At 36.8% G+C, this 14130-nt stretch overlaps 1 protein-coding gene and 1 long non-coding RNA gene across 3 annotated transcripts in view; both read right to left on the bottom strand.

Moving 5' to 3' along the window:
* The window catches only part of PARP6 (poly(ADP-ribose) polymerase family member 6), a 31727-nt gene extending 18534 nt beyond the window's left edge, over nt 1-13193 (bottom strand). For both annotated transcript variants that reach the window (XM_072402108.1, XM_072402109.1), the window contains exons 1-5: nt 12359-13193; nt 11601-11733; nt 7456-7533; nt 1130-1224; nt 458-518 (exon numbers count right to left, since the gene is read on the bottom strand). In XM_072402108.1, the coding sequence (XP_072258209.1) occupies nt 458-518; nt 1130-1224; nt 7456-7533; nt 11601-11603 (237 nt within the window). In that variant the 5' untranslated portion in view covers nt 11604-11733; nt 12359-13193. The remainder of the gene's footprint in view (nt 1-457; nt 519-1129; nt 1225-7455; nt 7534-11600; nt 11734-12358) is intronic.
* LOC140324318 (uncharacterized) lies at nt 3110-3647 on the bottom strand. The gene is made up of 2 exons (XR_011919522.1): nt 3532-3647; nt 3110-3358 (listed from the first exon to the last, which is right to left on the bottom strand). It is a non-coding gene; the product is annotated as an uncharacterized lncRNA (long non-coding RNA).
* Nucleotides 13194-14130: the final 937 nt, after the last annotated feature.

The following is a 14130-nucleotide window of genomic DNA, read 5'->3' as shown; positions in this document are numbered from 1 at the left end:
GTGCATACAGTATTTTTTACTTTCAATTAATTTCCAATGCTTTAAAATGATCAGACCTGTCATGAACCCAAAGTCAAATCTATTTCCAACTGATCATAACAAACTGATTTTATCCGCTCAATCAGCTTCTGTATGAAGTGATTGTAGGTGTTGTTAAATCATGATTAAAGGACATGTTGTATCAATTGTACAAACAATTGATGAATTACAAGTGAGCTTCTGATAACTTCCTGCTGGAATAATAATTACAATGGTTAGTTAATTGCAAAATTGGCATCTTAAATGAAAACCTGGCTTGTTTGTATCAAGGCATGCAGTATAAAATAAACACAAGAGGGATGTTATCAGTGTGATGATGAGCAATCATAAACGACTGACTATATAGGAAGCATTACAATGCAGCTGTTTTAAAAAAGCAAAAGAAAAAAAATGAGCAGAAAAATAAAGAGAGTCTTACATCCAAGAAACTAATGTTAATGTGCAAGTCGATGTCAGCATCATCAATAGTCCCATACTCCCTGAAAAAGGATAGGTAAACCAAAGCATAAAGACAAGTAATGGTATAGACTTACAGAAATCAGTAATATAACAATTCTAGCAAAAGTTTCTATACTGTAAATACAGCACTGATATTGTGCAAATTATTTATTCTATTCACAACTCACCATGTTATATTTTTTTTATGACAACATTCCTATTGAAGTGTAATACCTATCACTTAAAAAATCTAGCCATAAAGACATTTTGGATGCAGTAGGGCACAGATGAAACCCTGTTTGGATATTCATTTTTGTCCAGAATCTTGGTTGTTTAACTTCCCCCATCCTACCACAGCCATGATACAAAGTTAACACCCAAATAGGTAATAAGTCTTGCCCCATTTTAACCAAAAGTAGCATTTTCCACATCTAGAAAGCATAGAGTACACCTATATGTACATCTCCATGCTCTAGTTAAAGAATATGGGCATTGGAATTTGAGCACAATGTATTATCCATAGACCACTAAATATTATTTCTAGTTTTTGTTGCATCCAACATTCTTCATAAGGGCAGCTACAATACCAAACATGATACATTTAGTTACCAGACAGTAGAAGGTAACAAAAGAAAGTGCCAACTTTACATACCTTACAGATACAGCATTTTCACCATATATCTCCTTTACAGCTTCAATGTCTGCATCAAGCTGAGGGTGTCTGTACAGGTCAGCACAGCATGTGCCCTGTGGTTTAGGAAAGTACAGTGATGCAAAATATTAAATTAAAGACATTTCAAGAAAAAAAAAGATTCTCATAAATGGATATTTCTGAGATGAACAATGTGACACAATCTATGTAAGACAATCGGTTTTGGAAAAGTGCATTGAGGAGGGAGGTATTACTGGAATTAAAACCTGTTTTATTATCATCCATTCAATTCCCTTATATTAAACCTTTGATTTCACAAAAACTAACAAGGAAACATTTACGGCTAAAGTAGAAATCCCCAGATGCTAATGCTTTTGGATCTACAGAGCTTCCATGGTAGCTTTCATTGTGGTTTTGCTATGCTCCTATTCCCGTACTTACAAGCAATTTAAACCAATCACAAATTGGTAATGCTATCGCAAAAAATACAATCATATATATTGCTTGATGTGTATATGCATGATGGCAGACATGAACTGTATTGGTGTGCTGTGCAATATGGCAATCATTGTGAGGTTGTAATAGCTAGGTTGCAGAATAGTAGTTCTATGGGAAAATGAGTGTTCTCATTTAGTCACATTTTAGGACTTCTATTGAGGAAGAGATAAATATAAATATTATATTCTATATAGCTATAGAAAGGAACTATAACAATAGAATGTGTTTGGAATACAGTAGAGGAAGAAAGATTTAATCAAATTTATTCAGTACCACTGTCCTTTTGTTAGGGCATTATTTAATACAGACAGTGATACAGGAGGAGAGGACCCTGCCCCGAAGAGCTTACAATCTAGTAGGTGGGGGAATTTCACACACAATAGGATAGGCGATATGTAGTGCTGGGAAGTAGTGAGGGTTTAGCAGACAGAAGAAGATGGGTAGGCAAGTTTGAAAAAATGGGTTTTGAGCGCTCTTTTAAATAAGCAGAAAGTAGGAGCAAGCCGAATAGGACAAGGAAGACCATTCCAGAGAGTTGGTTTAACACTTAAACTCTTCCCAACTCCTTCCCCAATTACAGATAAAATATCAATAATGCCAAAACCTTTATTTCTTCATTAAGAAGAAGAAGGGTAGGGAATGCAAAAATATTGTTTTACTCCCCTATAGCTGCAGTCACATGTTTGCTCCTGTGTTGGGACTTCTCACTTCCATATTAACATCCGATGGGGGTCTTTCAAGGATTCATATCATGCCTGTGTGATGCAGACAATATCTTTTGGCTGCTTAGGGGCAGGGGATAACAGATGTAGATGAGTATCTTTTGCTATGAAAATTAGGATTCTCATGAGGATTGGGTTAGAGGGAGGTAAAAAAAAAGGCGAAAGAAGAGTGGAAGGGAGGATTAGCTTATGCCCAGAGATGGGTTTGAACAAGCAACACCTAATCCACAGTTCTCTTTATTTGACAAGCACAAAGTTTACAGGCAATGTAACTGATGAGGATGCATTTCATCCTAATAAAATGGAATTTTGAAAGAAATGTATTAGTAGCCAGCTTTTTTTCATATCAGGCCATATATTGATTGAATCTGCCCCCTTGTTTATAGAAATGTGATGAAACATAATAACATAACCCAACCTAATTTTTGTTTTTGAATGCAGAGGTGTAAAGGATTGAAAATAAATGTGATTTCTACTTGAAATGCAATATATGCAGTAAAATAAAAGGACAATCTCAAAAAGAGTTCACAGGCAGATCATTTTCAAATGCAAAAACTGAGCTGAATTACTGTTTCCCAGTAGTGGTTGACTTACAAATCTTAAGGTTAAAGATACAATGGAGATCCATTTTCCTAACATGATCTTCTAGGCCAGGGGTCAGCAACCTTTACTATCAAAAGAGCCATTTTGCCTCCTCTTCCACTAAAGAAAAATAGTCTGGAGCCGCAAAACATAACACAGTTTATAAACTTTTAAAAGATTTAATGTTTTTTTATTTTTACCTGTTACAACAAGTGTGCATGTGTAGGCCTACTTTGAAATAAATTAAACACTGAACTATGCCCGTAGAAGCCTCCAGCTTCTAACGTATCATCCTGTTACATTAGAAGCTGGAGGCTTCTAACGTAACAGGGTGGATTTTTTTGATGGGCAGAGTTCTTTATGTTCTGACGATGCCTTAGCGATGAAATTTTAAGGGGTGTTAGCCACAGGTGTCCCCCACTTGCACCTCTAATTTTGTTCACCTGTACCCCCTTCCTGTTATAGAGAAATTGGGGTTCAGGTGCCTCCAGCAATGTGTAACAGGGTAGATTATTTTGATGGCCAGAGTTCTTTATTTTCTGACGATGCCTTAGCAATTCAATTGTAGGTGGTGTTAGCCGTAAGTGTCCTCACTTGCACCTCTATTTTGGTCACCTGTACCGCCTCCCCCCCGTTCCAGAGAAATTGGGGTTCAGATGCTAGATGCTTCCAGCAATGTGTAACAGGGTAGATTTTTTTGATAGGCAGAGTTTTTATGAATTTTTAGGAGGTGTTAGCCACAGGTGTCCCGTACTTGCACCTCAAATTTTTTTCACCTGTACCCCCGTTTCCAGATAAATTGGGGTTTAGGTGCTAGAAGCCTCCAACAATGTGTAACAGGGTAGGGGTTTTTTAATGGGTGAAGTTTTTAGGAGGTGTTAGCCACAGGTGTCCCCCACTTGCACCTCTAATTTTGTTCACCTGTACCCCCTTCCTGTTCCAGAGAAATTGGGGTTCAGGTGCCTCCAGCAATGTGTAACGGTGGATTTTTTTGATGGGCAGAGTTCTTTATGTTCTGATGATAGCCTAACAATTAAATTTTAGGGGGTGTTAGTCACAGGTGTCCCCCACTTGCACCTACATTTTTGGTTTTGTACATCTCCCCATTCCAGAGGAATTGGGGTTCAAAGGAGGGGGATGTCATTGTACACACCCATTTGTACACGCCCCGTGGTAGATTTATTTCACTGGTAGATTTTTTTCATTAGAACACTGGATAGGGAATCCCCCTCCTCCGCAGTGTCTTGGGAGGAAGGGGATCCCCCATCAGAAATCTCCCCGCGGCAGCCGAAGGGAGCCACAACAAGAAGGCTGAAGAGCCGCAGGTTGCGGTTCTAGGCTAGACTTTATAGTGTGGCATAGGGGCAATTGGGAGTGTATCTAGCTTTCATTTAGTTATTGCTTTGACTTTTCATTGCTGTTGTTGAGCTGAGTCAGCAGATAGAGAGGGTGGACCCAAATTACTGGGGCTTTGCGTAGAGGTTTGGGCTTAGAAGGAAAGGAAAAATATTGGGAGATGACCTTGTGGAGGACAGTCCAGTAATGGCATTCTAGAGTGATAGCCAACTTGTGTGGTTTACCCTAGCCAAGCCAGATTCCTAGGCCCTGGGGCCAGTCCTGTCTTGCCTGTTTAAGTATGAATGCTTGTTTAAGATAATCCACAGGTTTTTTTGCAGAAGCATCTTCTGGATTAAATCTTCTGCTAAATAGTGCCCGGTGGAGGGCTGGATTTAGTCACTTTGTGACATTGTTGAAGGAACCCCTGCTCAATGAGGTACATGATGTAATGCATAAGATATTTGGAATTCAGAAGTGAGTGTTTAGGTGACTGCTTCACATGGGGTCACTAGCCGGCTAAGCCACTGCTATAAGAACCTCAGTCTTTTTTTCAGATGGCAGACCAGCATGTTGCTAGCAGCATCAGAGGTCTATCTACCCCTAAACAAACAGAACATTGGGCTTCAGAAGTTTGTCTACCTCTAATAAACTGGTTAATGCTGTTTTGTGTACCCTGCACCCCTGTCCTTCTCTCCCTCACTCTCTGCACCCCAAACTAAGAACTTCATGGGGGATGTGCTATGTGATATTTTTATAAATAATAATTAATAATCTCACTATTAATTTCCGGTTTGTGAATGTCAAACATTCACTTAACAAGTTCAATGTAATTTAACATTTTAACAATTGCAAACCTATGAAAATGGCATAATTATACTAAATTATGCAATCCAAACTCAATACCCTAATACTAATACCTTATTATTATACTAACAATTTTATGCAAAAGCAATAATTTTTCTTGTGTCATGAGAGTAGAAAAACTTCATTTTAGAGAAATGCTTTGTCCAATTTCAAAATAGAATGTGTTTATTTTAATTACCATTTAAAACAAACCTAATAAATATTACCAGCAAATTAAAACAAAACTAAGCACATGTGCAGCCCTCAATAGTGGCCACACTTGAGGTCCCTTATATTTGTAAAGTTGACAGTAAAGTTATACAAAAGATGGTCAAAGGTTTAAAGGCTTCTTATGCTTTAGGTCATTTCTGCAGAAAAAAATAACATTTAAAAAGACTTTGTCCACAGTTGTAAAAAATGTAGGTAAAAGCACAAAAATGAGGTATTTTATGTTTGCAAGGATTTTCCTTTCCATAAATATTATTGTATTTACTTGCAATGTGCCTTTGATCATTCTTGAAAATGCAATTTGTCAGTTCTCTAACACAGACCTCTTCTACCTTCTCTTTTGGGATTGTTTGATTAATCTCCGTGCTGGCTGAGATCCTCCACCCCCTCTCCTCACCTCTGTACATAAACTTTTATGTAGATGCTGGGGAGTAGTATATGGAAAAGCCATTGAGAGTCATTTGAATGACAGCTCTGTGTCTGCTGATATCACATCCAAGGTGACAGCATCCAGCAGCAGTCCCAGAGCTTTCAGATATCTACATAAGGGAAGCTTTAACAGGTACACCACATGCATAAAATATGTTAAATGCGGTTATGATAATATAAAAATGCTTTTTGGTGAAATGACTGGTATGGAAACATGGTCTCTTTTCCAAAAGAGTGGAGTTACAAAGGACACTGCTAACTGTTTAGTTCTCAAGTTTGTAAAAGATAACCATAAGTTCTTACAGTAACCTGATTACCAGTTAACTTTTGACTAAATGTGCAGTGTTGAAGAAGGCTGCATACCAAAAACAGGTCCATATCCCTACCGTGAGAAATGCAGGAAGTATCATTGTGTAGGACTATTCCTCGGGGCCTAAATAGTCTACAGCCATTTACTGAGAACCAAGTGGTATCAGGATGTTCTATAGGGCAGGTCTACGGCCTAAACAAAATAGGCCATGCAACATGACAGTGGCTAAAATACAGGATTTATCCAACAACGCCCAACACAACAATGTATCAGACAAGAAAAACTTTATATACCTTATAAAGTACTGACCTCAATAGTCTCTCCTTTCTGGTGACTATTGTTATGAGAAATAAGACGCACATCTGACAGGACATGGACCTTGTCCATCTCCATATTGTATTCAGGAAGCATGATTGGTCTGACACATGAAGGTCTAATTCACATGAGGACAAACACCAAAGAAGACATAAATGTTGACTGGCTTTGGGCAGGCTGAAGCACTGGAGGTAAATAATCTGCATTTAAAATCTGTTCAAGTACTGGGAAGTTTGATGAAAAGGGTAAAGAGAAATGGCTCAAAAGTTCATATAAATGGCTCGCAAAGTTCATATAAAAGGTAATTTGTCTGGAAAATAAAACTTTGTCAAGTTTAAGATGAAGTCAGATTATGTTTAGGAGCCATACATGCACAAATCTAGAAAACTTTTAAGGGCAAACCTTTTCTTGCATATGTAATTTTATACTGCTGTACATCAGTGCACTTGTTTCTAGCTTTAGGTGTATGCATTCCAAACACATGTGGTTTTGGATAGCATAATTAAGGTTTAAACCCCCTGCCAAGTCATTTCTTTGTTGTCTGTGTATCATTGGAGAAATTTCCCTTCATTTTCTGTCCTAGAGACACAGCATGTTAGTTAAAATCTGGCAAGGGGTGAAGGAGATTCCTCTAATAGCAGTTGTCCCTGGAACAAGTACCCCTATTAAGAGATTACCACTAGTTTAGGAGACTATGTAAAATTGTTCGGATCCCCTCCCTTTTGTTTTTACAAATTAGGAAGCATATTTTCCCAGTGAAGACCCAGACAACAATAAAAACATACCCATTTCCTACTTTATCCAGAACCTGAAAATGGTTTTACTTGGAGATACACTTTAAGGCTATGTTTATATTGGTAGTAGGAACAGCATATTTCTGTGCAGCTCCCTGCAGCTGGCGGGATGTATTGTACAGGGGTGTGGGGAAGATGTAGCCGCACCCATCATCACCTCTATTCTGAACATAGCTTTAGCTTCCACAAAAATACAATGCTTTCAATTCTGTATGTATCAGTTTTCAATGTTGTTACACCAATAATATAAAAAAAAAAAAAACCTACCTGTACTCCATAAAGGAACTCCCCACATTCATTTTCCCCATCAGAGTCTTCCTCTGCCCAGTTGTGTCCCTTGATGTCCTGGCAGACACATATAATCCATAGTAATCATAAGAAACACAAGTCTTTCAAATACAATTTGTGACGTGCTTTGAGTTTTTAAATCACATGCTATGATCCAAATATTAAAATCCAATAACATATATTAACCAGTCACAGATCAGTATTTCTTTTTTAACTACACCAACCTGCGAAAAATGACTTGGTTTCCTAGTTAATAAAAAGGCGTACTATGCATGTTATAAAGAAATGTTTCACATTCCAGAACGGAGCAAAGCAGCTCCATTCCTCATGAGGCAAAATCTTTATTTTTACAAAATGTTCAAAAGCTTTCTACTTTATGTTTAAAGGTATGTTTTAAGGTGTATGTGCAGACATTTTTTTCTTAGTTTCGGATATAAAACATTTAAAAAAGTTAAATGCTTGTCTGTTTTTCTACGTTATTTCAGACTCCATTGGAGATATTTCCCCTTACTGTCTGGCTGACAAAGTTTTAAGAGGACAAAAAGTGAGAGGAACTCTTTACCAACACCACATAAACCTTTCCCCACACCAAAGACCCATTATCAATTGTTATAAAAAAAAACTGGGCTCAGTTATGATGATTGTCAGGTGCCCGAGGGATCCAACCTGGAGGTTTTCTTCTGGTGATTATCAATCACTTTCAAGCATGCATACAGGTACAGGACCATACCAGTTTACCCCCTTGTTTTTAGTTTTGCACTGCTATTTTTTATGAACTGAGCACCAACACTACCACATAATGTTAATGAATTTGCACATATTATAAATCTATTTAGCCTAGGTAGAAGTGTGGGTGGGCTAATTTTATGATCTCAGATGTGATGCACCACTTATAACTTTCCTTGTTTGTGCCCAAATTAAGTTTCTGTGCTATGGACTTGAATAGTTCTGGGTCAGTCCTCAGTTTGTAAAATTTCTTATCTGAGTAAATATTTTTCTTCTATGGGGATTTTTGCAATGTATTTAAATGTGAAATGAAAACTAAAGTCTGATAATTAAAATAAAATATATAGATAAATCAAGTTGTGTAAATGGACAAGTAAGGTTTCTGTATTTGCTCTAGTCTAGATTTAGGTCTCCTATGTTTTCTAGCACAACAAACAAAAAATAGATGTATCTTGACATTTTGTATATGATGATTGTAAAATACAAATATCCATAGGAAGGCAGGCACTATATCCAAAATAGAAAAACTATAATCAGAATTTAATTTAAGGCTTTGTGCTGTATCCATTGCCCTGTTGCTCTGCTTCCCTAGCATTATGGTTATTACAGCCCTGGCTGTAAGCATAGCTGAAAATTAAAAACCACAGCACTGTTTATTGGTGCATGCTGTAGGGAGGATTGGGCGGTGATATCCCAAGACACTGTTTCAATGTTACTATGTCATTACATTAAAATCCTTATACTGCTTGAAGATGCTGGACATTCATTTGCAGTATATTAGGTTGATATGGTTGGCATTATATGGAAAAGAGTACCCCCCTATAGTGTTGTACAAAAGTTCTCTGACCAACAATTAAGTCACAAGATAATGAAATGTACACTTTGCAAAACTGTAATTATTCAGCTTCAGATAGGATGCATTTATGGCAGAAACAGTTATACCTAAGAACTGTTTGATCTGTCAAAGGATTTGTAATTACATGCTGCAAATTTTGTAAAGCAGGATAGCTTGCCAAGCAGCACAACCATACTTTCTACTCTCTACGCAGCAGCCACAGCTTCATGAAACAAACTTTTAGTTTTACAATAAAGGAGCAGCAGTGCACTGATGAGGTCATCACCTACTATCTCTCAGCACAGTCCTTGGAAGCACATATAATCAGAGTGCATCATGTGCTTGCCTTAACTCATCACTCAGTGTGCTGTTTTGTTGGGGATTACAGAATTTTTGTAGAAAATCAAATCAAGATTTTTATTAACACAGAAATGTATTAGGAGTTTTGCCAAAAAAATTAAAAAATAGATATTTTAAACTTTGAGTGTGGCTTGTTTTAGATAAATAATTGCACAACCTGACATTTACTGTACATGCTATTGTAAAAGGTCTCAGGATCACCCAGAATTGTTGTCTTTTGAAGACTGGGTTAAGTTGGGAATAAACAGTGGAAAATCAAGATTTTGTTAATGCCTACATACAGTCAGATCCTCCACACACTGCTCTGTGGACATAATAATTTAAAATGTATGTAACTAGAATAAAAAAGTATAAACTGAACATACTACAGATGTCTTTCAACAGCAGTACCAACATACAGGGATAATAGGAATGTTGAGTATTGGATACAATTAGATTAGATACATGTTTATAAAAAATAGAAGAAAGAAAGGCACTTAAAAAGTAAGCTAATTTGCTTTTGCTAATTTGTGTATCCGTAAAGAAAATGAAACATGCTACTTTATAAAGACGACAAGCATCCTTTTCTCATAACAGATTGCCTTTAGCTCAGGAAATGCCAATCATAGCATAGAGTCATCATCAGAATTTCTTTTGCAATATGTGGAGACTGTTGCTGCACTGGGGCTGCTCGTGCGCACCTTGTAATAATAAAAGAATAAACATCAAATAATTGTTCTTGTCCTCAGGTAGTCTCTGACCTGGTGTTGACTAGGCTCTTTCCTTCAGCATGACCTGCCAAAAGTAAAACTTCTGCACACTTGATAATTGTGCTTTCTAAGTTGTAAATCATTTAAACATAATGTTGTGTCTTTTGTCCCTTTCTATCTTTAGGTGTTCCATCCTTTATCAGGTACAAATCTACAAACCTCATATAAAAAATTAAAGTTTTCTACTAGCCATTACCTGTTAAAGTTTAGCTAAAGTCAAGACTTTTTCTAACTTTGGATTAGAGAATGTTTAAACCCCCTTTCAAATTTTTGTGCTATGGTGTATTGGGGAGAATTTACTCTTCTTCTCATATTAGGATACAACAGGAAGTGAGAGAAAATTCCCCTTTATACAGTTGTCAACTAAATTTGTGCTTTTGATTACCCCTCCGTTCCTGTTCTGATGACAACCTTAAATCTTACATTTTCCATTTTTTACTGGTGACAAAGAGGGTTTCCCCTGCACGGTTCTAGACCTTTTCACAATTTAAAAATTGTACATACATTTTAAGTGATACACTACCACTACTAATATTACCACTGATATTTTTAATACTGATTATCACTACTATGTACTAGAAATGGACATTTGGCAAGCAACCTGTAGCACTAATCATCTTGCAGCAGATTCTCCCATTTTCTTTCTCCATCTGTTACTTTCCATAACATTTATAAACCAAAGTGCATGTTACAGAATAACATGACAATTCTTATTTCATACACCTAAAATGACCTACATGCACCTAAAAGACTACTATTGATTTAAATGACCCTACTGTTTTAATACACTTTGATATCTACACAACTTGTTGGCTTGAAATGCAAAGCAACTGTTAAAAAACATTCTGCAGTGCCAAGTTCCATATTTCTATGTTAGGTGTGTGTATACAGTATGTTAGTAACAGTAAGCAATTCTCCTTCCTCTGGAAAACAATAATTTGTTAAGAAAAACTCCACACTCACTGACTTTAAACTATATTACCCAAATATTGACCTTGACCATACTGACCTCGACCAACCCTGGCAATTTTGTGGGGTCCGATAGCAAATCATCTTTTTACCTTAACACCGCAGCATGCATAAAAGTTTAAATACTAAACATAAGCAAATTTGCAAATATTTACATTTGAAAAAAAATACAAACTGGCATTACAACCCTCTGACATTCTACTACCAAGGACACAATGTCTACTAAATGCTGCTAGTATAACACAAATATACCTTTTAAATTACTTTAGCCTTAAACAGCCTTTTTCCGCTTTATTGTCACATAACAATTCACATAAAATGTAATTTTAAGTGTTTTCCTAACAACAAACTGTATTTATTAAAAGTACAATATCAATTCATCATCATATGTGCATACAAAGGCATTATTGGGTTTCCAGAAACAATATAGCAACAGATAGTTATATGAAAATGTAAACATGAAATCCTAATACTTGGACTCTCACCATTTGTGCTGAAGTGAAGAATCACCTTGATGCTGTTTCAGGGCTGAAGGGCCAATGCCCCATGTACCAGCAGGCCTATCATTATCAAATACACCGGCATGCTGGGATACCGAATTGAGGGGATCACTGCCCCCTGTAGAAAGAGAGCAAAACGTTTCAAAGAAGAACTCTAAGCAAGTAAATGATAATAAAAGCAATCATGGCACAAAAAGGGGAGATAGCATTTGTTATCATTTATGTAATGGTTTTGTTGTATGAAAAAGAGAGCATTGTACATGTTTATACTTTTTTCTTCATTCCTCACTTGTATAGGATACTCATAAACTGCAACTAAATGTATTGGAAAGTAGATTGGTATTGGCATGAACATTGAAGAGATGTATGATAAATGTAAGAAATAAAAACAACTACAGGACAGAGGGAAGATAGACAGAGAAATTGTCAGAATAGACAGCTGAATAAATAAGAATATTATATAAAGGATTATATCAACCATAACATTACATTAAAGCAGTACAAGACACAGGTAAATAATTCATCCTTATTTGGTGTATAGCATGTTGTGTAGATTGATAAAGGCCTTACAGGGAGGAGTGAACATACTATAGACACTGTCTGCCTTTTTTCTTACCACCTCTGTCCATCTTCAAGATCAGAAAGCCAGAACAGAACCATCTATATACTAGTATGAAGTAGACAGGCATATATATTAAATACAAACACATACATCAATACACCACAGTGCTTTGTATACTCACATCTTCTGGTGTATTCAGTGTAAGCTGTCACAGTGAAGCAGAAATTATGGCCAGAGTTTATACCTATGCTATATTTAAAAAAATAATAACCGTTTCCCTAAGAGTCTTGGTATGTACAGGTATCTATATTTTGATTATCTGTGTGTTGGTTTTTGTAGCTAAGTTTTTTGCTTGCTTGTTGCAATGAACAGTGATGCTAGACAGATGGATAGATTGACAATGATGGATAGATAGATAGATAGATAGATAGATAGATAGATAGATAGATAGATAGATAGCAGGAATGACTAAGTAAAGGCGAATATAGAATGGATTGTCAGACAAAAGGAGCAGGTCCAATCACAAACAAACGGGTGGGGGTGAGGATGACTGAGAGTTAGCAGAAATGAAAGGGGAACAGGGGGAATGAGGGTGGGGGAATGACTGAGGGACCTAGGATGCTGCTGTCACTGTGTGTGGGAGAGAGGGGATAGATCTTGGGAAGGGCAGGCAGGTGCTGTAGAACACAGATGATGGTCTAAGCGACGCCGCTCCAACAGCGAATAGATTTGGTGGTCTCAAGCTGTCGCTGACGACCGTCTCAAGATTTCTGTCTCAGGTGACAGCTGTCAAGGAATTTCTTTATTATCTCTCAGCGGATGGATGTCTCTTCAGAACAGCTGTCTTCTTTTGCCTCTTTTTAAATGAAGACGGTCTCTATGACAGGGCTATTCTTCCATCCCCAATTAACAAATAGATAAACCTCTCAGAAGATGGTTATCTCTGGCTGTCACGGGCACAGCTGCTCCAGCCTTTGTTATTCCTGTTCTGATGGCAGCTGAGAGCTGACTACGCATGTGCAGATTATCCTCTGCACATCACATGACTGTTTCTGTACAGCAGGGAATAATGGTACCCAATGATCATAAATATATATACATTTAGCATCGGCTTCTACTTCATCTTTCTTTGTTTGCAATAAAGCTGATATATCGTGTGTTATGTTATACAGAGGATGTGTGTGAATAATAAAATATATTGTACTCCTACTATTGTTTATTAGGCTGTTAACAGCTTGCAAGTACAGAATGTGTAAATATCAACATATATATATGTAAACATCAGCTTGTACTATATGTATATGGAAAACAGAAAAAATATATTCTATTTAGTAAATCTCTTTAGCATCACTTTCAAGATCACTAAACAGGTAACTGGTACAGACAACAAGCATGATGTAATTGTTTTCTGATTATGTAACATAAAGAAGACAGATAGGACATAATTATTCTGATCTTTTACTGTTTTAGTAAGTACCGCCCTTTTACCTGGTAATCATATCTTTCCTTACCCCAGGACATAATTACAGAATTATTAATTAGGCTGAGCTAAAGCTTACCCAGCTAATATTCTGCCTTCATTTTTTTCCTGCTTTCCCCTAATCTCAACATGCTAATGCTGAAACTTTTTACATAAAACCTTGCACTTTTTTATTACAATTTTGTCCTCTAATTATATATTGCTGACATAATATTTAAAGTCCATAGTCATGTCCATAACTCACCCTCAGAGCGGCTCACAATCTAATATCCCTACCATAAAAATATCCCTACCATAGTCATATGTCATTAACACAGTCTAAGGTCAGTTTTGATGGAAACAAATACCCCCCCCCCCCCTGTATATTTTTGGGATGTGGCAGAAAACAATTACATACCTTATGTTTGACCAATGAACATCATTGCTTTGTTCCTGTGCTTCTTGGCAAGCAGATCATAGCTGGTTGTAGGAAC

This window comes from Pyxicephalus adspersus, chromosome 2, assembly GCF_032062135.1.
Source record: "Pyxicephalus adspersus chromosome 2, UCB_Pads_2.0, whole genome shotgun sequence".
Lineage (NCBI taxonomy): Eukaryota > Metazoa > Chordata > Amphibia > Anura > Pyxicephalidae > Pyxicephalus > Pyxicephalus adspersus.
The sequence above is the reverse complement of the archived record's forward strand: the minus strand, read 5'-3'. Positions and strand labels throughout refer to the sequence as shown.